At 41.2% G+C, this 23,353-nt stretch overlaps 1 protein-coding gene across 1 annotated transcript in view; it reads right to left on the bottom strand.

The window, feature by feature from the left end:
• Nucleotides 1-247: 247 nt before the first annotated feature.
• MRPS6 (mitochondrial ribosomal protein S6) overlaps nt 248-23,353 on the bottom strand; it is a 47,143-nt gene continuing 24,037 nt past the window's right edge. The window contains exons 2-3 of the mRNA XM_049835261.1: nt 13,795-13,934; nt 248-905 (exon numbers count right to left, since the gene is read on the bottom strand). Of these exons, the coding sequence (XP_049691218.1) occupies nt 725-905; nt 13,795-13,934 (321 nt within the window). The 3' untranslated portion in view covers nt 248-724. The remainder of the gene's footprint in view (nt 906-13,794; nt 13,935-23,353) is intronic.

Genomic DNA, 23,353 nt, shown 5'->3' with positions numbered 1-23,353 from the left:
TTCTCAGTTTGAGTCCACCTGGATCTAGCTGATGGTAAAACATAGCATCTTTTATCCTTCTGTTCCTATATAAGCATGGTTATTCTCTAACCTGCTGCCTGGAAGTTTCTGGCCTTTTCTATAGAGACCAATTTTTTACCTGTAATTTGAACAGACTTATTACCTTAAAGAAAGAAGTATGACGTGGTTTTTGGCAGTGTAAGTTATTTTTTCTTGTACCTTTTCTGCTTTTAAAAAATGAGTCAAGTTTTATTTTTAATCACGCTTTTATTATCTTTTTCCAAAAACAAAAAACCCCACCTCCAACAAATCAAAAAAACTCCAACAAATCACATCCTATACTGCTATATTTACACTGTAGACTTCTTAATCTCTTATGTAAATATACATATTCTGAAGTAATCCGTCTTTGCAAAAGAATGATATTTTTAGCATTTTGATGATGGATATATCTTCATTATCAATGTAATGCTCGAAGTGGAGAGAGAAGAAAATCAATTTTCAAGTTGTCAGATATCAAGATAAACATATAGATTAAGTCTATTCAAATTATTCTAAACAAAAAGAAACCTCAAACGTTACAATAACTTAAGATAGTGTACTATACCACACACAAAACATGGCCAAAACCGAATGGTTTTGAGGGACATTAGTTATCACAATTTTTTGCAAAAGTAGGAATAAAAAGGTTTTTAAAAAGTTTCAAACGTGCTATTTGGAATATTCACTTCTTCTTCGCAATTAGTTTATCTTCATAGTTGACTGGAATTATGCCACTGCATTCTTCTGTCTTTGATACAGGATGCTTTATAAAAGCACGTCTAATTACATCAATATCACGTCCTAAATGATCCATCATGGTCGATACAATCGAAGGTGGGCCCTCTAAGTCTATCAAAAAATACCTGCAATGAGAAACATATACACAATAAAAAAATATACCTGTACTGCAACAACTTTAATTGAAGTAACTGTTCTGTTGGATTTCTTAAGTGAAATTTTCTAATTTTTTCTTGTATTTTGGTACCAAGTGGTTTGAAATAAAAGCTCAGTATTATCTTGATTTCAAATAAGAAAACTTCAATTGAAGCAGGCTCAGCCTCAACTTTTCTTTGTTGTACAACATTGCTTATCCAAGGAGATTAGAGAGAGCTTACTCTTCTTGACCTACTCCATTCATTTCTACACATTGATTTGAACAGTCTTAAAAAAGAAGGTAGGGTGGCACATTCATTTCAGTTACAACATGCATCCTCCTTCTTCAAATTCACAGCATTGTTTCTTTGGGAACCAGATGTCAGTGTGAAACATCTCAAGCTTATATACATACAGGCATATTTCTGTCTTTAAAGTTCTGCTTCAGAGCTGAATGGAAAATTAAAACAAAACCCCAAGGAGATGGACTTATCCCAAATTAGGCACATCTCTGATATGAACATAGCTTCAATTTTCAACCTGAGGGTTGGAGCTGAAGCCACATACAGGCAATACCCACTTGCGCACTGGCACTTGATAACCATACTGTTGTGGTGACCTTGGCGGGACTGAAAAGGTCTTACTTCCACACATGCACAGCATGTATAAAGCGTACTGCTCCAGGTAAGCACTTTGTGTCCACCACACAGCTATCTTTGACTCAACTGCCTGCCTACAGGAAGGAGAATGTTACTCCCCATTAACATCTTAGGTCATCAGGGTTACTTCTACAATAAATTCCTTTGCTGAAGAATTGCACCTTCTTCGTGAGCTCAACTATAACTTTGCAAGAGGCTTTTAAAACTCCAGTACACCCGAACAAGCAAAATGGTTGTCATGGTTTAACCCCAGCCAGGAACTAGGCACCACACAGCTGCTCACTCACTCCCCGCCACCCAGTGGGATGGGGGAGAGAATCAGAAGCAAAAAGGTAAAACTCATGGGTTGAGAAAAGAACAGTTTAATAGAACACAAAGGAAGAAACTAATAATGATAATAATAACAATAATAAAATTACAATAATAATAAAAGGATTGCAATATACAAAACAAGTGATGCACAGTGCAATTGCTCAGCATTCACCAACGGATGCCCAGTTAGTTCCCATGCAGCAATCCGTTCCCACCCCCCACCTGGGCCAACACCCCGCAGTTTATATACCGGGCACGACATCACATGGTATGGAATACCCCTTTGGCCAGTTTGGGTCAGCTGCCCTGGCTGTGTCCTCTCCCAACTTCTTGTGCCCCTCCAGCCTTCTCGCTGGCTGGGCATGAGAAGCTGAAAAACCATTGACTTAGTATACTGAGCATACTACTGAGCAAAAACTGAAAGCATCAGTGTGTTATCAACATTCTTCTCATACGGAATCCAAGACATAACACTATACTGGCTACTAGAAAAAAAGTTAACTCTATCCCAGCTGAAACCAAGACAGAGGTCTACTGCACTTCATGAGCCCCATTTCAGACACAGGACACAACTACACACTGCACATTAACTTAATCTCAGATATGCAAATTCAGATCCCGTCTCTTAACACAAGATGTACCTTAAATTCATTAGCAACATTATGTCTGCTTTTCCTGCAAGTTATGAGGGACCTAGTTCCACCCATCATACTAATGCAAAAAACAAGTGAGGCATGTCACTGGCCATCCCTCCTCCCCTGAAATGCTGTGAATGAACCAGCATTGTCAACAGAGCTGTAACCAGAACACTTTTTAATCACTTTGTCTGCATTTGGTATGGCACTAATGACACTACAGTAAAAAGACACTGCAACTGTCTCGGAAATCCTACTGAAGAGAACTAAGCACTCACCTCGTTTCCAAGACTATCAGTAATTTAAAAGCTAAATGTACAGCACAGCACTTCCCACCTAGCTATTTCATTTTAATCTTTACACACCCTCTTATTAGAAGTCCCCTTTCCTCCTAGTCCACTCAAGCACACCACCCCATGAAGCATCAGTACAACCTGAAAGTGATATCCCTTAAATGAAGTCATATTACCCAAGCAGGATCAAGCATCCCAGTTTGATTTAAAAACTGTACCTAACAGAGAGGACTTTTTTCTGCAAGAAGTATGGATTCTTACTAAGTCAACTATAGTGTAAGCATCACAGTCCACCTTCATAGAGGTAATCTTGGAGGGTAAGTCCCCAAGACCAGAAGTTGAACTGGGAGTCTGAACAGGAGATAAAGGAGATGGGGTCATGAACAACAGACACACTCATGTTCTTCATGCTGCATGGCATTCATTTTCATCCAACTAAATGTGTTGCAATCAAAAATATTACACACAGAGGAGACCTGTCAGGCCAGAAATGACTCAAGCGGCATGTGCTGGATTACTGCACAGGGGTGGAATCCACCCGTGGAAAACATGGCGAAGATGCTTCTCCTTAGCCAGACATCCTAATCCTGAAGCTATTACACAGGCACCTGCATCGATAGCCACAATTTGTCTCTGAAGTCTTTTCCAGAAAGACCAGATTAAAGCACTGAATTCTTGTATGTGAGGGGTCTGATGGCAAAAAATCTCCCCGCAGCCCATACTGAAGCAACAAGTCCTCCAGAACAGATGCCCAGCTGGTGCAGGCTGTGGCCGAGTGTCACTGAAGCCAAGGGACCAGTGCCAGGTCACATCAGTGAAGGTGCTGCTCCTCTGACTGCAGCAGGGCTACTGAGAGCTACAGGAATAACTTGCCTCAAGAAGAATTTGAAGCAACTCTGGTGGGTTCAGTCCTCCTCGCAAACCCTCACAGGCTTCAATGGGGAACAGGATTTGGCTTAATATATTTGGAAAACTGAGCTACCTACCATCTTCTGGTCTCCAGAATTAAGAGATGCCACCTGGTTAAAAGTTTAGGGAGAGAAACAATTTTTAAGCTTGGACAATTCATTAGAAATACTGCACAGCAGCATCTGAAGGATGCACACCCCTTAAAAAGGGAAAGTCATATTTTCTGTTAAAGCCATTAAAAGCCACTGGTAAATTTAACAGATGACACTTAACTCTTCTTGGGAAGGAGCCTTCCAAATCCTCTCACAGTTGCAGCTAACAGAAAGGAGAATGGGGGGAGAAATTCTAACTGGTGATCCACCACCACTTTCATCCCCTTTCCCTGAGCAAGAGCATTTGTTCCCTTTGCTGCACTGTTTTAGTCCCACCACTTCTCAAGAATTTAATTTCATTTCTGCTTGCAAGTCGTATGCTGCTTTTCGTTGTGTTCCTAAAATGGCAATAGGTTTTTTTTTTTCTCCAAAGGCTGCTTTGCAACTTTGTGCTTTCTCTCACATTACCAAAGGGTGGAAATTTCCACTGACGCACTGTTGATAACTGAAGAAGGGGGGGATGGGAGGATGAGCTGTTACAGCATATCTTTATGACTCCTCGCAGAATAGGTATTTTATCCGAGCATACAAAACTGCAGTAATTGGGGACAATGTGAATTTTTAAAAACAACCACCACTCTTCAATGTTAACAAGCAACAATTGCCTTCCTGTGCCAAAAAAGAAAGCAGGAAAGGAGGGCCAGCGTAAAAAATACCATTTCTTCATTAAAGAAAGAGAAGAAACTAATGGCTGCAAAGGTAATAACCAAACACAAATGACAATGCAATCCCTGATGAGATCTGGAACCCCTTCCACCCAGATATACACATTTAAATCAGCTGTCACAAGGCAGTGGGGTTTTTTTAACCCACCCTCAATAAGGCATGCAGCTACCTTAATTTCAGGCAGTGATCTATGACCCGATACGCAATGCTGTAGCTACTGTTTGTGTAGTAAACAAACCCAAATCCCATTGAGACTTAAAGATAGGGAAAAATACAGGAATGCAGGAGGGAAACCACCTCATTCTTGCAAGCAAAAATGCAAAAGCATTTAGGCTCTCTAGGAGTCAGCCAAGTCATCAGGGGAGAAATGCAGGAAAATTCCACCGATTCACTATGAAACCACAGTTATTTTTGTCATTCTGCTCGACTGTAAATAGAAGGATGATTTAAATACAGGAGAGCAAACTGAAACATATTAAAACAATGCATTAACTGAAAAAAAATAATCATGTGTTCTCAAATAAAGGAGGGCATGACTTTGCATATGAGAGAAGAAAAAAAAAAATAGAGGGAAGAAAAGCCAGGTTTCATTTATCCTTTTTAACATATTCAAGCCAGAAATTGTTTGAAATTTGAGTCCTAAGGATACTCAAATATTTTGCTTTCAAATGGACAGTCTAAGACTTCAAAGAACCCTGAAAAGTACCTGGATCAAAACTCACTTTTAAATCCTCCTGGAATAGAACTCTGTCAGCCTGGGGAGCCAAGGGAAAAACACATGTATGGTGGACTTGGAAGAGGCTATGTGGTCCCATGGTTGTGCCCAAAAAATACCTGTATGCTTAAATTTCTCCTTCACATAGTGGCAGTAAGCATATGTAAGCTTCCCCAGTGGGGAGGCGGAAGATATAAAGCAAAGAAAATGTTCTGATGAACAGGTAGAGGTGAAGCATTGAACAGGGAAACAGGAAACTGCCTGGAGGAAAGAAAGCCACGGCACTCGTGAGAGCAGCTGGACATGCGTTCTCATTAAGGTAATTCTATATAATTTTTTTTTCTACCTGAATGATCACTAAATCTTTGGGACCACTGCATTGTTTTGAAGAGAAACAGTTTGCTTTTCTTCTCAACTCTTGTGGTAGCTACCCTTCCTCAGCAGGGCAGGCAGGCAAGTTCATGCTCAGAAAAATTATCACTTTGTAGCTGGAAGGACTAGTACACATGTTACTTTTAGCTTTTAAAAAATACATAAGGAATAGATGGAAGTCCCTTGAAAATCACAAGGACAGCAACAGGGAAGTACCAGATCAAAACCAAAAGCTGGTACCTTGGTAACTAGACTGTGCCACAGCAATGACGCACACAATCAATAATGAGTGAGTACTTTGGGGAAAAATACATTTTACCATCCACAGTCTTCAGAAATTTCATTTGCCAAATTCTACACATAGATGCCTGTTATTAAGCTAATTAAATAATGGAAAGACATTTTGCAGCGTTGCAGAAAAATAAAAAAACCAATGTTACACTGCAAAAGAGAAACCAGCCTGACCTCTTTGGAGTATTTGAAATGCTCACTGGGCAGCATTTGAAAAGTTTGCAAAACTGTTATAAGCAGGGCTGAAGTTACACAGCAAGTATTAATTCTGTATAATTTACAGCTTGAAAAAACCCAAAATAGTGACTGATTCCCATCCCACTAAGACCACTATTTGAGAGCGGCCATCACATTTAATCAATGTGCTCGCACAAGGATGCTACAGAATTTAGCGCATCAGAAAATGATAGTGGTGCCTTGACATCATAAATTATTGCACAGTGCCATTTCTTCTGAAAAGCACCAAAATTGCAAATTGCACTCCCACTGGTAAGGTGGAAGAAAAAAAAAAATATTTCAGGGCTCTGATACTTGAAGCACATCCACACTTACGTGTATGTGCATGTGGACAAAAGCATTTGAAGGAAAAGTGATGATTCAACTCATCAATGAAGAAAGCCCCATCTAGTGGAAGAAGACAATCAATTTAGCAGAAAATACTACAAATGTGTATAATACTCAAATATTCAAACTGGTTTTGTTCTCATCCAAGTGCATTACAGACCCAGAACTCCTTTTTGCTGAAACAGATCAAGATTCTAAAAAACTGAACAGAAACAAACAACACAGGTTTTACATTAGCTATAAATTTAGTTCGGTGGTATTAAGAAAGGAAAGCTTGCAACCCCTTTCATCTGTTTTTCTTCCCTCCTCTTTGGTCTTCAATGGCCATGAAAATCATCAAGAGAGTCTACCTGAGTGAAGCTAAATATATCGGTACATTTATCTGCAGGATGAAGTCCTTTAACTATGTAATAGTTTGTATTTTACTAGGGGGTGGAGAGAAGAGAAGGGTTATTAAAACTTGTAAACACTCCAAAGCACAATTCTGATAAGTAACTATTATTTTACTCTTACAAATAAAGTAAATAAAATTGTATCCAGACAATGTGGGTTATTAGAAGACACTTCAATTCAGCATCTCTTGTCCACATGGAATACTATCTTGCCACAAGCTGCTTGTTTAAAAATAAGTTGTGTAAGTACAGCTCCTAAGCTCAGATATTTTATGGAAAGAGGAAAAGTTTGAACATGTAATGTAATTTACATAGCTATGTTTCCAAAACATTCAAATGTCTTAAACAACATCATGCTCAATTACTGAAATACTCTTCTTAATAACTATCTAATCCTTGCATATTAGACCACTGAGGCACCAAGAAATGAGAGAGTCACGTCCCCTTTCCCGAGCACACGCTTTGGCAAAGCAACGTTACATCACGCGCCATAGAACGAAGGCAAAACACAAGGTGCTCCCGCGGGAAGGCCAACCGCTTCAGACCCTAAACCACCCAGAGGAGGTAGGAGTGATTTGTGGGGGTCCAGGACGGCCTCCAAGCCTTCCCCACCATAGCAGAGGGGAAGCTGGTACTGAAGCTTGGTGCTCCCAGCTGCTGGGGAGTAACTGCAGCGCTGCAGGGCCTGGAAGCCAAGTTGAGTTCATCATGCTGCTTCCTTGGGATAGGACCTCCTTCCCTTGCCATTTTCCCCCATCACACAAACAAGTCCACAGCGCAACTAAAACTGCAACCTGGATTTTCTGACTCCTGTCCTGGTTTCAGCTGGGATAGAGTTAACTGTCTTCCTAGTAGCTGGTACCGTGCTGTGTTTTGAGGTCAGTATGCGAAGAATGTTGATAACACTGATGTTTTCAGTTGGTGCTCAGTAGGGTTTAGACTATAGTCAAGGATTTTTCAGCTTCTCATGCCCAGCCAGGGCACAAGAAGTTGGCACAGGACACAGCCAGGGCACCTGACCCAAACTGGCCGACGGGGTATTCCATACCATGGGGGCATTCCATACCATGGGACGTCCCATCTAGTATAGGAACTGGGAGTGGGGGCGGGGGATCACCGCTCAGGGACTGGCGGGGTGTCGGTCAGCGGGTGGTGAGCAATTGCCCTGCGCATCATTTGTACATTCCAATCCTTTTATTACTACTGTTGTCATTTTATTAGTGTTATCATTATCATTATTAGTGTCTTCTTTTCTGTTCTATTAAACCATTCTTATCTCAACCCATGAGTTTTACTTTTTTTCCCCCGATTTTCTCCCCCATCCCACTGGATGGGGGGGAGTGAGTGAGCGGCTGCGTGGTGCTTAGTTGCTGGCTGGGGTTAAACCACGATACTCCTGATCCCATTAGATGCTATCAGTATATATCCTGAGCTCCTCAGTGGACCCTGGCAATCACCAGGGTCCCTGCACACCTCCTACAGAAAATTCCCCATCCGTGTGTTAAAATAAGCTCCCAAAATACAATTCAGCAAGAACAAAAGTAAGACCTGAGTGCTATTTCAGAGAACAAGTGCGCTGATGAGATAACCGGGAGTGAACAGCAAAACAAAAAGATTAAGAGACAAGCAAGCAAATAACAAAAGAAAATTGCCATCTTTTCAAAATCAAATTTGAAAGGGAAAAAAACAAGGCAATGAAAAACTGACAAATAGAACATGGAAATTGTTATGAATAATCAGAATTACGCACAGTTTAGCTGGAGAACTCACAAATAAGATATATGAAATAATAAAAATGTAGGGAGAAATGTCTAAAAACATTACTATATTACAGGTAGATTTAATAGGGGAAAGCACACACATGCACAAAAAAAAACGTAGAAGAGAAAGGCCACAGTGCTCTACTGACTTACAAAACCATACAAAATCTGAGCACTGACCAGGCTGATGTATATCAACTTTTCTACAATGGAGATTACAAAAATTAAGAATAGAAACAACATTTGGAGGGAAACAAAATCACTAACAACAAATCTCTAGGGACAGCAAGATACCCAGTATTCAAAACCCAGTTACACCTGGGCACTTTCTTCTCCCCAAAGTTCCTGTCATAGCTCCTTCCAGTTTAATAGATTCCTGGTCTGCAAAAAGTTTGAGCCATTACCTTCCCAAAGGAATGTCTGAAATCTTATTTTTTTTTAAAGATCTGGTTTGGAGCCACCCTTGTACCATCTCCCTTAAAGTAAAAATATCCTACATACCAACAACGTCCCCCAAACCACCTCCTTTATCTGATGCCCTGAAGCATGAAGCGTCACAAGCGTATGATTGAGGCATAGCCTGGCAAGGCCAAAGAAAACAGGTATGCCACAAAGTGCAAACCCACAGATTGTGCTACTGAGATCTATCATTTTACAAGCAGTTGCAATATTCTCCAGTTTAGCAGTGACCAAGTATGCGCAATGGCTCTGCAATGTCATCACCCAGACCCAGTCTGGACCCTTTATCTGAAAGCTGTTTTGAGGGATTCAATGCTTCTGTATCATCTTAAACAGCAAACAAATCCAGAGTTTAAGATTCCTTGAATTCATTTACTAGCACACATCTTATTTAAATCAGTTCACTTCTGTTTGTTCCAGAAATAAGCACCTCCTGATACATGTAATACAATATTAAAAAAAAAAAAAAATCATCATGTTAAAAGCAGTTTAAATACAACTCATTAAAAATGATAAACAAGTAGTGACTGGTAAAACAAATACTTGGCACAAATCTATTGCTCATTAGGAGATGAAGTTGGTAATCCTTATTTACATTCTTCCACTGCGTTTTCAGAGACAGGGTGGCCATGGGCAAGTCACTCGGGCTCAATGCCTCAACTAAATTTACATACCTAACCCACACTGGAACCTATGTGGTCCTTGTTACGTTTTATTAATCTGTAAGTTGAACAGCCTTTGTTACAATTTTGTTACACTGTTGTGAGCTGTTACTTCAATCAGGGCTCTTAAATACTTTAAAAACAAAATATTAATGTTCTACTACGGCAATTAATACCATCAATGTAAATTAGTAGCTAATTCAACTTCAGTTTAAAATATCAGTAAACCAGTGATTTAAAAGTTTGATTCTTCAGACATAGTCACATAGTTCCTGAAACATACTATTTTCATAATTACTTAAATGCAAAAGCTGTCAACATTAGGTCTCTAAAAAAAGGAGGGTGTTTTCTGCCAAGAGAGACGCATTTAAGAGAAAGACCTAAATTTGTTTTATTATACCCTCAATGCACATGCACCACCTGCTCAGTGAATATAATTTCCTGAGAAGAAACAAGTCAATTATATGTACGATCTGAGGTCTTCAAAGCTGCCTGGGAGAGTAAAACTGCTCATTCCAGTGACAGCTGTGGGCCACAATCCCCTGCAGAAGGCTTTGAAAAATCTCAGCTTTACAGATCAATTGGCAGTAAAATTCTCATTCTCTGTAAAGTCTCCTGGATATTCTTAAATTTGTAATGTGCCTGTAATGCAGTATATCCAAGACAGATGATTCTGAAGCACTACAGGACTCAGAGTGGAAAATGAGCTTTATTAAGGACACAACTATCCTCCCTATTGACTTATGAATAGGTATTTTCCAGTCTAATTCTTTACTGTTCACTAAAGACACTACCAAAACCTGGCTAAGTCCAGCGGTATCTTTGCTGTGCACGTGGCACTTGTGTGTCCTTTCACTGTCAATCACTCAGTTTTATGATATGCTGTATATAAAGACTTGAACTGCAATTAAAAATGGAATTAACTAAATGAAGAAAACAGACAGCAAGTTCTGGAAGAAGGATGACTACTGGGCTTGCCACAGAGCACATCCCAGTTGACCCGTGAATAGCTGGTGCTGGCCTACTGATGGCCCTTGATTTGAGGTTAAGAGACACAACCTGGATAGCACTGGGAGTTTTATAAGGGAGCAAAGCTAGGCTCACTATGCTGGTGAGGAAGTTTTCTTTGTTTTGTTTTGGTTTTCAGGCAAACGCCCCAAGCAGGTGGGGGGATTCCATGCCATTTGTGCAGTAGTCACTGGAGCTGTCTCCAAGAGACATGCTATTAAGCTGTGACCCATGCTACAACTATTGTAATGCACTAATTTTCATACAATTTTTTGCTACAAATATTGTGTTCCACTAGTTTTCATATAATTTGCCAGCCAGGAGGTCCAAGGAACTAACAGATTCAGTGTACATCCTAAATCTCCAACCATCTACATACTGCTGGAAACTAAACTAGCTAAAGCTCTGCTAGGAATCACAAAACTGAAAAAAAAAAAGTAAAATTTAAAAATATTTTTAAAAAGAAGGGGGGGGGGGGGGGGGAAGCTTTGAAAGATTCAACACTCTACCCCCCCAGACACACGGTATCGTTTGCACTCTCACAGAAGCCCTTTCAGTTACTTCAGAAAAAGCCCAGACTAAGGAAAAGGTGACACACTCCGTACTACTCCATATACCACTCTATACCAAGTTGCTAAGAAAGGGAACATAGACAGAATTAAAAATTGGCTATGAAGGAAAAAAGATTTTAGGACTTCTTCCTATGTACAGGTGTATATTCAGCTTAGTGAGGTATCTTGAAAAGCCTTTTTTTTTTCTTTTTAACTTTGTCCTTTAAAAAAAAAAAGATTACTTTTTACAGATGCTGTAAAGTAGAACTGACTGATTTTATAAGGTGGATCAAGAACTGTCTTTTCACTTCCTGTTCCTAGATTATGTTTAATATCCTGAGTAACTTATCCTCCAGACCATATAAAATATTGGATGCTATACCAGGAATATCCACCATACCTGTACACTGAACTGCAATCTCCCTAGCAAAATCCACAGAAATATAATTCTCGCCCATTACCAGGTACTGAAACTGCCTGCTGCTTCCCCTTCTTGTGTCTCCTGAATTTGAGTTCTCTAATTCAAAAGCACACAAAACTATTTCCTGCAGTACCCTCTCTCAATCACTTCTCCCTTTCAAGAAACCAAGCAATTTAGGGGAGGGAACTGTCATATCCAAATACAGAGGATCCAAATCCAAGGCAAGCAGAATGACTGCTAAATATTTAGAGACATTTGAACTGGGAGGTGGAGGAGGAACAGCGATGGTGACATTAATCTGATGGCTTCCTGCCCGTGTTTCAAGACACAATCGCAATTATTTACTAACAAAACCTTGTCTCATTCAGAACACAAAATATGTCTGCTCTGAAGACTCTGCAAAGAAGAGGGTTACAGTCTAAAGATCCCCTCGTCCTGCTTTCTTAAGTAGGTAATCTGCTACAGTAAATGAGTTAAGCTAGTTTACAGGTCTGAAAGATCCCCTGGAGAAACGGCTTCTATTCTTCTCTGCTACATAGTTCTTGCGATGCTGGTTACTGTCTTCTCCTGTCCTGGTTTCCCTGTTGAAGAACCCAAGATCTGATCTACAGAAGCACTGCCACCCAAGCCAGGTGTAAACTGTCATCCGAAGTGGTGAAATGTTAGAGAGTGCCAAGTACTCTAGGAAAAAAAAAAAAAAAAAAAAAAAAAAAAGCTAAAAGTCTCAACTTCTGCACCCAAAATGAGTGGAACTTGGTCCCCCTGCCTTAGCTTCCCACCTGTGCAAGGAGAGTAACACCAGCTCCTTGTTCTGCTGAAGCTGTCAGAAAAGACTTTAATGTTTATAAAATGCTTCTACTCCAACAGAAGGATGAGGTAATTAGTAATTGTGTCTTGAGACAAGGCTTTGGATTAGCTCCCATGTGTAGGCCTTCATCCTAAAATGCAAAACTGGCAGGATCAAGCCATGTTTTGAAGGATGCCACAGAGCAGGAGCGCAAGACGGTCAAGGCCACACCACCATTGCTTTCGGTTAAGTAAGAGGCAGGTGGTGGAGATTTCCTTCCCTACCTACCCTTTCTGTCAGTCTGCTTTAACTGGCAGCTGTCACCGCTCCCACTTCACAGGAGAACGAAGAGGTCCTCAGAAGAGGGAGTGAAACCGCGAGCCCATCCCCGGGGAGACGATCCAAGAAGGGCTTCATAAAAGGAGCACCTCTGGAGTCACCTCGCCTCCCCCAGTGCCAAGGAAGACGGTAGGTGGGCCGGTTGGCCAACCATCCCATTAGGCACAGTTACATTACAGGGATTAGGAGGAGCGTGTCGCTAATTGTTATTTTGATTACCGCCGGCAGCCCCAGCACAGCGCGGGTTGCCTAGCAACATTTCTGTCCTTGCCAGAGCCAGCATCCATTTCAGAGGTAGCCTCCAGGAGCAACAACACGCCGGCATAAGTGAGCAGGGAGTGCAATCCGCAGCACCTTCCTCCCGCACCGCGGGGGAAGCCTGACATCCCAGATGCCAATTCACAGCTCCATTTACATTTATCATACTGCCTGTAAACCGCACGGTCATCTTTAACATCCTGAACAAAAACCGTATCAGCAACACAAGCGAGTCTTACACGGTACATGTGGTAATTAACATTTAGTTCAGATGCATTACAGAAAAAGAATCAATCCTGCCAATTAGCAAACAGCAGATTAAGTATGACTTTTACCAGTAGACAGCCTGACTGTCTTGGAAAATAGTTACGTAAAAATGACATAACAAAATAACATTGTGTACGTTGGGGAAAGTAGTTCTGCAGGCCTGGACTCAGGCTACTTGCAACACGATGACTAAACGCTAACAAAAAGCCAACACCACACAATAAAAGACACAAAACACTTGAAGCGGAACACACGCACGCACAAACAGCCACACAACACCTTCCTGAGATCACAGACATCACAGGTGTGCTCCCAAAAAGCACAAGGAAGACCAAACAATGAGAGTTACTTATGCACATTTTAAAGTAGCACTTAAAGGATTTTAAGGAAAAACGCATCATGCATACCCTCCTCTTCTGTGGCGCTCCTTGTGCTTGGAGATTTTGTAAGGTAGAGACCTTTCTCCCAGGTTTTCTAGGTTCCTCACAATGGCTCCTCTCTCCATAAGAGCCTCAACAGTGCGCTTCAGCACAGCTGCAGTCTCAGGCTTTAAAAGAAAAGAAAAAAAAGAGTGGGAAATGTACACAAATCTGGTTATTCTTGTTAGGCGATTAGAAGGGACACCTGTACTTGCACGGCTCAGTGCTGGAAGAAATCATTCTGTAGCCTGAGAGGGCAAAGTGGAAGCAGCAGCAGACCTCCTCCTAAGGAAGAAAACTTTTACGAACAAACAGCCAATTCCTCTGTGAATTACAGCAACAGCAAAGTTTCCACCAATTTCAAAGGCAGGCCCCAACAACAACAGGAAAAAGGAAATAGTTAATGGATTTAACTCACCTGGTATCACTTTGGCTGACCCTTGCACAGGTGTAAGTAAATACATGTGGCAAACAACAATTATGAACTGGCAACAGTTTTAAGGTCCCTGGACCATCGATGCTCATTAATATTGTTCACTACCATATTTAAAGTGAACAGTGTGGGGGGAAACAGTCACCCGTGGCTTGTTACAGAGACAACAATTAACACCACATTCATTTTATATTGTCATTTCAACTGCACATGCATAATAGATCTTTGGACCTTCGGCTAAATCACTGCACATCTCATTACTTTTGCATAGCTGACATCCAAGCCTTTTCAAGAGTTAAGGAACTGACGTGCAGTAATTCGTCTAACATGCAGAGTTTCACTCCTTAGAAAAACAAGTTTGAGGGACAGGCAGCCAAAAAACAGTAGGTAAAACAGATGCAACATTTTCTTGCTCACTGCATAACAGGGCTCTTTAGAGCGCTGAATCATTTCAGTAATGACACTCAACAATATCTACGAAAACGTTAATAAAGTACAAATTAGAATGTTTTGAAAACAACTGCAAACTTATACACTCTCAGCAACAAGAAGTATTCTAAGAAACAGATCTCCTACACAGAAAGGAAACTAAATGGATGTCCAATGGAACACAAACCAAACTGTATAGCTTTCTTCTGCATTCCTTGCACCATTTCACATCAAGATATATTCCCAAGTCTACTTGTCCAGTGACATGGCAAAAGCTGTAAATGGAAAAGTAATAAAAGAGCTGATTCTCAGCTTTATTCAGATTTCATTTTGTTAAATAATAATAATTTCACTGTCCCTTCTCAGCCAGAAGAAAACTTGTATAAGCCTTCAATCACCTTATGTATAAGATGACTGAAAGTTAGTTTCCTAAGTCTAAGGTAGAGTTGTACACCTTGACTAAGAAAAAGGGTTGTTTAATGTCCAGATCCCTTAACAGAAATTGGTGGGAAAAGGTGGTACCAGAATCTCACAACATGCCATGCAGCCCATGCTCTGAAGTGTGAAATTTCTCTTTCATTTTCCTGAGGATACAAGGTGATATGAAAGAGCCTCCAAATGCAGTGCAGAGATGTTCAATGTATGACATTTTGCAACGCTGACTGCTCCGAGAAAGACCTGAAATACAGCCAGCCTGAAATGTTTTCTTGTTTCCATGGGCTAACTGCCCTGTGGCAGTCAAGAGTCAATCACAGATCATACCTACTGCTCCTTACTATCAATCAGAAATTTCATCCCCCCTTCTCCAGCTGTATAAACTGTTTGGGAAATTTATTTTCAACACAAAGAGCCTAAACAGTTATAAGGTCAGCAAAAATGCCTGAACTTTTTTTTCAACAAATGTTTAGGTTGTATTGTAAAACAATTACGGGGATCGGACAAGTATGTTCACACATGAAGAAATGTTGCTACCTTGCCAAAATTCTTCAATGCATTAAAACTATTGTTTCTCACAACAAACACTAAAGATATCTCTTGTCACAGTGTGAAAAGTTAGGATAAAGGGATTAAGATATTTTATGGATTATACTATATTAATTTACATTGTATTTTAGCTCAAAATCAGGAATAACACTATTCTTCAGTTGACTTAGGATGGCTGCCTCCATTATCACTCATTAGATTTTCCAGGTAAGCACCTTTCATGCTTAGGACCTCCTTCCCCAAAAGATTTGCAGAACTAATTGGGTCTTCTTACAACTCTTTTTGGCCTCTTGCCGCAAAGCAAGCTGTTTCCACAAATGTTACAGGAGTCTGAATTTCTGAGATTTCCAAAGGTCGTTCAAGCTTACCTGGAACAAAACCAGTGAGTTCAAAACTTATGAAGGAGAGACTGACAGACGGGCAGGCAGACCACAACTATACAGCCCTTTGCTAGAAAAATAGCATAAACCCAATTCTGTAAAATCATGTAGGCACTCGCACGTCAATGCTACAGCTGATGATACTGACCAAGTATTGATGCTGACCATGTTAATACTTTCATTCCCCCCCTTTAAATCTCTCTCATCTCTCAAATACTTCTGCATACTACATTAAAATACTAGAGAGTATCCCATCAACACAAGGATTTTCTTCCAAGATGGGATTCTTAGTCTTCTCTATATACTCATATTTTGTGTTACTTTTCATCCTCTAATATGTCTGACAATTACCACCAAGCAGTCACATGCAGTCCTCTCTCTCTCCACAAACCCAAGTAGAAGGACAAGCAAGTATTATCAGAGAAGAACTGGAAAGCAGCAGCTATGGCATGTTAGTCCCTCAGTACTTTGAGCAGTACTCGAGGAGTGGGAAGGGGGACTGTCAAATCTGTTGGCTGAGCTGACAGGACTGAAGATGAGGAACAGAATCAAGAAAAGCCAAGTAAGGATATTAAGTAGTGTCTTCACAATAACACCAGAAACTAGGAGAGAGCATAGAACAAAATCTCTTATTCTGCATCACACCCACGTGTTGTTTTGCCATAGTGGAAAGCGTTCTTTCAAACTTCTGCTATTGGAGAAACAGCAGTAACAACCAGAGAAAGGTAGCAGCTCCGCTTTACTTGACCCTGTCCTCCACACTCCACAAATGCCAAAACGCAAGAGCAGAGAGAAGAACAGAGGCTCTTTTCTTAAGACTTTCTCCATGACGAATTTCTACCCAAGGTCCTTACAGCTGTTTTAGCTTGACTGACATGGTACAAAGGCAAGAGAAGCTGGCCCAAACTCTAGACAGGTTTCAGGCTGCTTCCGTCAACACAGGATCTCAGCACTCAAACCCATCTAAATCAGGAGCTACTGGAGAGACACCCTCTTTTGTTATGAAGCAGCAGCTTCACACAGACAAGCCAAAAACTAGGGTAACATAGTTTAAGGCTGTAAGAACTACACTAGAAATGTGGCTTCAAGAAAAAAAAGAGAAAAACAAGAACAACTGAGTTTGTGAAGCAGGCACTAAGATACGCACTACTATCTAGAAAGTTTTGCCTTTTAAACAAGAATCTGACACCAACCATTAGGATTTTACTTACCCACATTTAGTAAGGGAAATGAGCAGTTTTAGGAGAGAATGGGCAGCTAACTTCACAGCTTTAATATTTTGTGCACTGCAGCACACCTGTGCTGCTTCCAACCCTAGGCTTGAATATACAGTCTTGGAAAGCAGTAGGATCTGCCATTCAGCTCTTCTCCCACTGTGCCTGCTGTGGGTGGTTAGGTTGCAGAAGCCTCCACGGCGCTCAGACAATTATCGCAGGATAAATCTGGCAGGCCAATGAATAAAAATACTGTTAAGTTTACTGTTGGTACCTGTCTCCCACTTACATAAAAAATGCTGATCCATAAACACAGCTCTGTTCAAAAGAGATCTTAATTGATTGAGACCTTTAGACAAACAGCTGTGTGCCCAGCAGCACAGTTGTCCGACAGACCCTTCTTAACAACCATGCAGATTTAAGTCAAATGTTATTGGGGAAGCTTACTCCTCTACATCCCTCATCCCTCAAATGACACATAACCTTTTTGTCTCTTTTATACATGCCAACAGATCAGCACATTCCCTGAGTGGCTGCATGTCCAGCATGGTGTGCAGTTTCTAAACACAATGAAGCCTAAGATCAAGTCCCATGTATTTAAAAACAAAACAAAAAGAACAAGAAAAGAAAGCCACAGATTTCTACATTAAGGATTGTAAAATATTACACATTTTTGCAACCTCCCCACTTGTGGACATACTTTGAAAACATAAACTAATTGTTGGGTTTGAAAGCTTGTCACTGTAATCCCTCTCATTCTTCCTCTCCAAAAAAGATCATGGTTTATCATAACTTGCCTAAAGCCATCAACCAAACTATATATAGGCTAGCCTTTGCTAACCATAATATCCACAGACACAGGTTCCTTGGTTTGCCTCAGAGCCAGACCAGTTGAGGACATAGCAAATGGTATTGCCTGGCTCCCAACCCAGGAGCCACAACATTTTTTCCTGAACAGCCAGCACTAATTCCAGTACCACAGATGTGGGGAAGCAAAGATAGGGGAGAAAAAAGAAGAAAACGGAAGCTGGTGCCAGGATATCCATGCCGGAGAGGAGGAAGTGCTAGGAAGAGTGCGTAAGCCCTGGTATGTAATTCTAGCTCTGGCTCCCTCTCCTGCATGCACAGTCAAACCAGAGCCCTTTCAACTGGCTTCACCCTTAGTGAACTTGGTGAACTTTGTCAGTGAACTTGGTTCACTATCATTCAGCCACAAGTAGCTACCTTGTTCTCAGAAAGGTACAGCCCTATGGACCTGACCAAGCCATGGAAGGAAGAGGAGGGAGGTCACTGCAGACTGTCCAAGGGCTTTTCCTTGGAAAACTGCCCCTAGAAGAATTGAAGGACTGCTGTCTAGAGATCAAAATTCCCCACTCCTCTACCCCCGCTTACAGCTGCCCAGAAGAAAAACGTTAACTAGCATGTCAACCCTGCATCTGTCAGGCAAAACAGTCACAACAGAGGTATGTTACAAAACGTACTTTCTGCATATCGTTGGCTTTCTCCACAGATGAGGATACCTGCAGCCATGCTTACCAGGCAGCTGCGCTGCCACAGAGACCTCGCGCAGCTGCTGCCGATGCCGCAGGAACTACGTGCATTGAGATCACTGGGCACCTTTCCACAAAGACTCCAGTTCAGTGTATTTAAAACTCTGCTATTCCCATGAAGTTATACATGGCCCCAGGTGTCACGCAAACCACAGCTGAACACCATGCCCTAAGCACTTCCTCCATATCTCTGGCTTCTCCCCTTCTCTTTGCCAGTCTTTCAGCTTAGCATAATCATCACCCAAATGAGCAGAAAGCTCTTGAATGCACAGCCTTCTTCAGCATCTCCCCAGACTGCACAACTGGAAACGGACGGGGGTGCACCATCAATTACCACCCAGGATCAAAGCCACAAATGCACGGTAACAACCAGCAAGTACTGCAACACAGTGCCAACAATCTCTTTTTCAGGGCAAGTTATATACCACCAGTGTGACTAAAAACTACAGCGTGGTTTTTATCAGTCATACAGAACTCACATGGCAACTGTCAAGTGTATTAAAAATAGGCGAACAGAAAAAAAAACGGGGAATACGCTGATGGCAAAGTATCTTCTGTTCTACTGGAGGCAAAACAGACATGAGCTCAGCAAAGAACAGCTTGGAGACAGACCAGAAACATGGCAAGGGCTTCAAGTAAAGCTTTTGTAATGCTGATGTCTCCTTAAAAACAAGGAGCCACCCACCCAATCCTAAAGGGAAGGACAACACTGTGGCTGGAAGTAGAGCCCTGTGAAAGGACTCTGCACCACTGCTCAATTTTCCATCTTGTTAGCTGGCCAGAGGGAGCTCAAAAGAAAACAGAAAGTCAAAGGGACAGAAAAAACCCAAACTGGCTAAAGAAGAAGCCTTCTCAAGCCACCGAAGCTCCTCCAAAAAGAGTCTTTAGATGAAGAAAAGGAAGCAGACACCAAATACTTAGTTTTAGGGCTAGAACTGTACTCAAGGTCTTCTGGCCACTTACTCAGTTTAACAGGAAGCATTTAAAGTCAGTGGGCATATCTCCTTAAGTTATAAACAGAAAGAAATCCATCATAATTAGCTTGATTATCCCTTCAATGTAGTAATAGTAGGATAAAATTATGTCTTCTTTCGGTTGTTAAACAGTTACAAAAAGTTGTTCTGAGATTATTTACTGAGGTGGAAATCAAAGAATGCAAAATGTATGTTTAGAAGAAAGCTGCAATTCAAAAGCAGCAAAACTAGGGGGAAAAGCATTGTCATTTACCACATAATAAAACACTAGAAACTTATTAGTGAAAATGATAAAAAAACCACACGTACATTTGTGAACTAGCCAAGATCAACACTGGCATAAGAAAGAAGAAGAGTTTTTGCAATGAGAAACAAGGGGAAGCTGGAAAGGGTCATATAATTGTCACACCCTGTTTTAGTACACAAGACGACACAGCAAACAGATGATAAAATAATCAGTAGATTAAGAATGGACAGCAAAGAAAAAATTAGTGCTAATATTAGTAAAAACCTTAGCCAGGCATACAATACAGCTAGTGGCAGGGTTGTCCTTTATCTGCCTAGGAAACAAACTTGAACTCCTGGTGCAAGATGCAAAGCTGCAATTACTATAAAAGCATAAACAACACAGAACAGCAGTTCTAAGTAGGGTACAACCACTGAAGAATATGTACTATTCAAACAAGATCAAAATAAAGATAAAAGTAGTAGATCAAGCAAACAGAACATGTGGGAGCCGTGCTGCATCCCTGCTAAAAACAGCCTGCATGTGACCAATGAGCGCAATCAGGATGTCCAGAAACTGAGCAACAAAAACGTGAGGACTCTGGATACCTGCCTGGAAGTTCAGACCCAGGCAGCGGTGGGGAGGGAAAGCTAGACGTAGGGCAGCACTAGGTAGGGAAAGAGGTTTCTGTAGCTACGACAGTACAATTTTTCTGATATAGAATAAGGACCAAAGGGAGAAACCCAGGTACTCCTGAATGCAATAACCATTTCGTATTTCCATCAAACATTGACTGAACAAAAAAGCGTGATACTATTCTAGAAATGGATTTGGCAAATAGTGAGAAAGTTATAGCAGGCAAGTCACCAAAAATAAGTTTGGGGGAGTGATCAAAATTGACTCAGTCTGAATTAAAAATAACACCCCATCCTCAAAATAGATCTTTAATTACCATTTTAACAGGGTATAAGCCAAGGAACTAGCAACTTTACCTGATGCGACTATGAAGCCCAGGGACTTAGATGCAGAGGAAGCAGCAACTTTTAAAGTTAAAGCAATGCTAGTATTTCTTCTGTTCCAAAATCCACCTTTCTTCAAAGAATCTAAATTCCACAATGTAGGGTTTTTAACTCAGTATTTAAGATCAAAGGAAATTATTAAAGAAACTGAACTAAAAGCCAAGCAATACAAGTACCCTATAAATACCATGTCACAGTTAAATTAACACACCAGTCTCAACACTGAACTTAGCTGAATTTAATTCATTTTAGAGAGTTGATACTCTAGATAATTTCTAAAAAGACTTCTAGAAGGTTTCTTGTAAGTCTGAAGTAAACAGCAACAAAATCCTCCATGATTCAGGGCCATTTCAAGGGTTTATTACCAGAAACAGTTAACATAACAATTGGCCACAACTTCAGAATCAATTAAACACATTCCTTAAAACCCCGTTTCGAAACTTAACCTCTTCTTCTCAACCACAATAAATTATAGCATGGACTTCAACATAACATTCCTGGCCAGCTAAAGTCTACTTATCAGAAACTTTCTAAGACCAAGCTTACCAGAAACTACATGTAAGTTTTGTTCCTCTCGTGACCTTTAGATCATAGAATGGTTTGGGTTGGATGGGACCTTAAAGATCACCTAGTTCCAATCTCCCTGCCATGGGCAGGGACACCCTTGGCTCCACCAGGTTGCTCAAAGCCCCATCCAACCTGGCCTTGAACACTTCCAGGGATGGGGCATCCACAACTTCTCTGGGCAACCTGTTTTGGTGTCTCACCACTTAGTAAACAATTTTTTCCTAATATCTAATCTAAATCTACCCTCTTTCAGTTTAAAGCCATTAACTCTCATCCTATCACTACAGTCCCTGTTAAGAGTCCCTCTCTGGCCTTCTTGTAGGCCCCCTTTAGGTACTGAAAGGCTGCTATAAGGTCTCCCCGGAGCTTTCTCTTCTCCAGGCTAAACAACCCCAACTTGCTCAGCCTGTCCTCACAGGGGAGGTGCTCCAGCCCCCAGTCATCTTCATGGCCCTTCTCTGGACGTGCTCAAGCAGGTCCATGTCTTTCTCGTGCTGGGGACCCCAGAGCTGGATGCAGTACCCAGACGCTGGGGTCTCACCAGAGCAGAGCAGAGGGGGAGAATCACCTCCCTTGACCTGCCAGTCACTCTTTTGATGCAGCCTAGAATGCAATCAGCGTTCTGGGCTGCAAGCGCACATTGCCGGCTCATACTCAGTATTTCATCCACTAATACCCACAAGTCCTTCTCCTCAGGGCTGCTCTCAATCCATTCTCCACCCAGCCTGTATTTGTGCTTAGCATTGTCCCAGCCCCTGTGCAGAACCTTGCACTTGGCCTTGCTGAACTTCATGAGGTTCTTTCAGTGTAATTGTTTGGGGAATGTTCAGCATTTTTCAAATCAGCTTTCACACCTCTGTAACTGGGGGAAATCTGCACAGCCGCAAAGGAAACAGGCACTGCATGCCTTCAGAAGACAAACACTAGTTTGGTTGAGTCACAGCTGCAAAGGCCAAACACAGTTAATTTTTACATTCTCTGGGTTGGAGGCTTCCAGCCTTGGAGTGCCAGCAATGGTCCAGCCTTGGGAAAAATACCTGTGACTTGTCCAAAGCATCCATTGTAGCAGTTAGGCGTCAGGATATATTCTAACCAAGTCCCCAACACTCCAGACCTAAGGTGTACCACTAGCACCATCCAGACTAGTCTAAGCCACTAAGAGCTCCCTTCTATGAAAAAAATCTTTTAAGAACTAGAGATTGGCTCCTAACATGTAGCTGTTACACACATCATACACATCCTGACTGCCGCAGAAGAACAAAGAAGAGTCAAGACTAAGAAAAAGCTGAACGTACTTAGTAAAAAAGCTTCCAAAGAGTCTGTGAGGGCCATAGCCATAATTTTTAAGTCCTCATGCTTTTGCAGAAAAGTAACTATCTTTGGCTCTGAACCAGAATAGCATTTAAGGTGGAAGTCGCAGTGTTTTCACCAACTGGTATGCACAAGCAAAAGCAAACTTTGGCAAATTCTTGCCCAAATTCTCCTGTACGCTACAGCATATATACTGAGATACTCAAAGCTAACTTACAAAACTAGTTTTATGGTTCAGGTAAGTATTAAACATAGTTGCTGACAAATTAAAGGGTTATAAACATCATGACCATGAAGTCAGATTGTTACCTTATTCCTATCAGTCTACGAACACGTTAAAAAAAAAAAAAAAAATCAAAAAAGCAATTCACCAAGTACAACCTGATTAAACATGCTTGCTAGACAGACAAGAAGAAAGCATGGAGCTGAAACCTCCTGGCTTGTTCACTTTCCTGGCACG

This window comes from Accipiter gentilis, chromosome 32 (assembly GCF_929443795.1).
Source record: "Accipiter gentilis chromosome 32, bAccGen1.1, whole genome shotgun sequence".
Classification (NCBI taxonomy): Eukaryota; Metazoa; Chordata; class Aves; order Accipitriformes; family Accipitridae; genus Astur; species Astur gentilis.
This window is presented reverse-complemented; position numbering and strand designations above follow the sequence as displayed.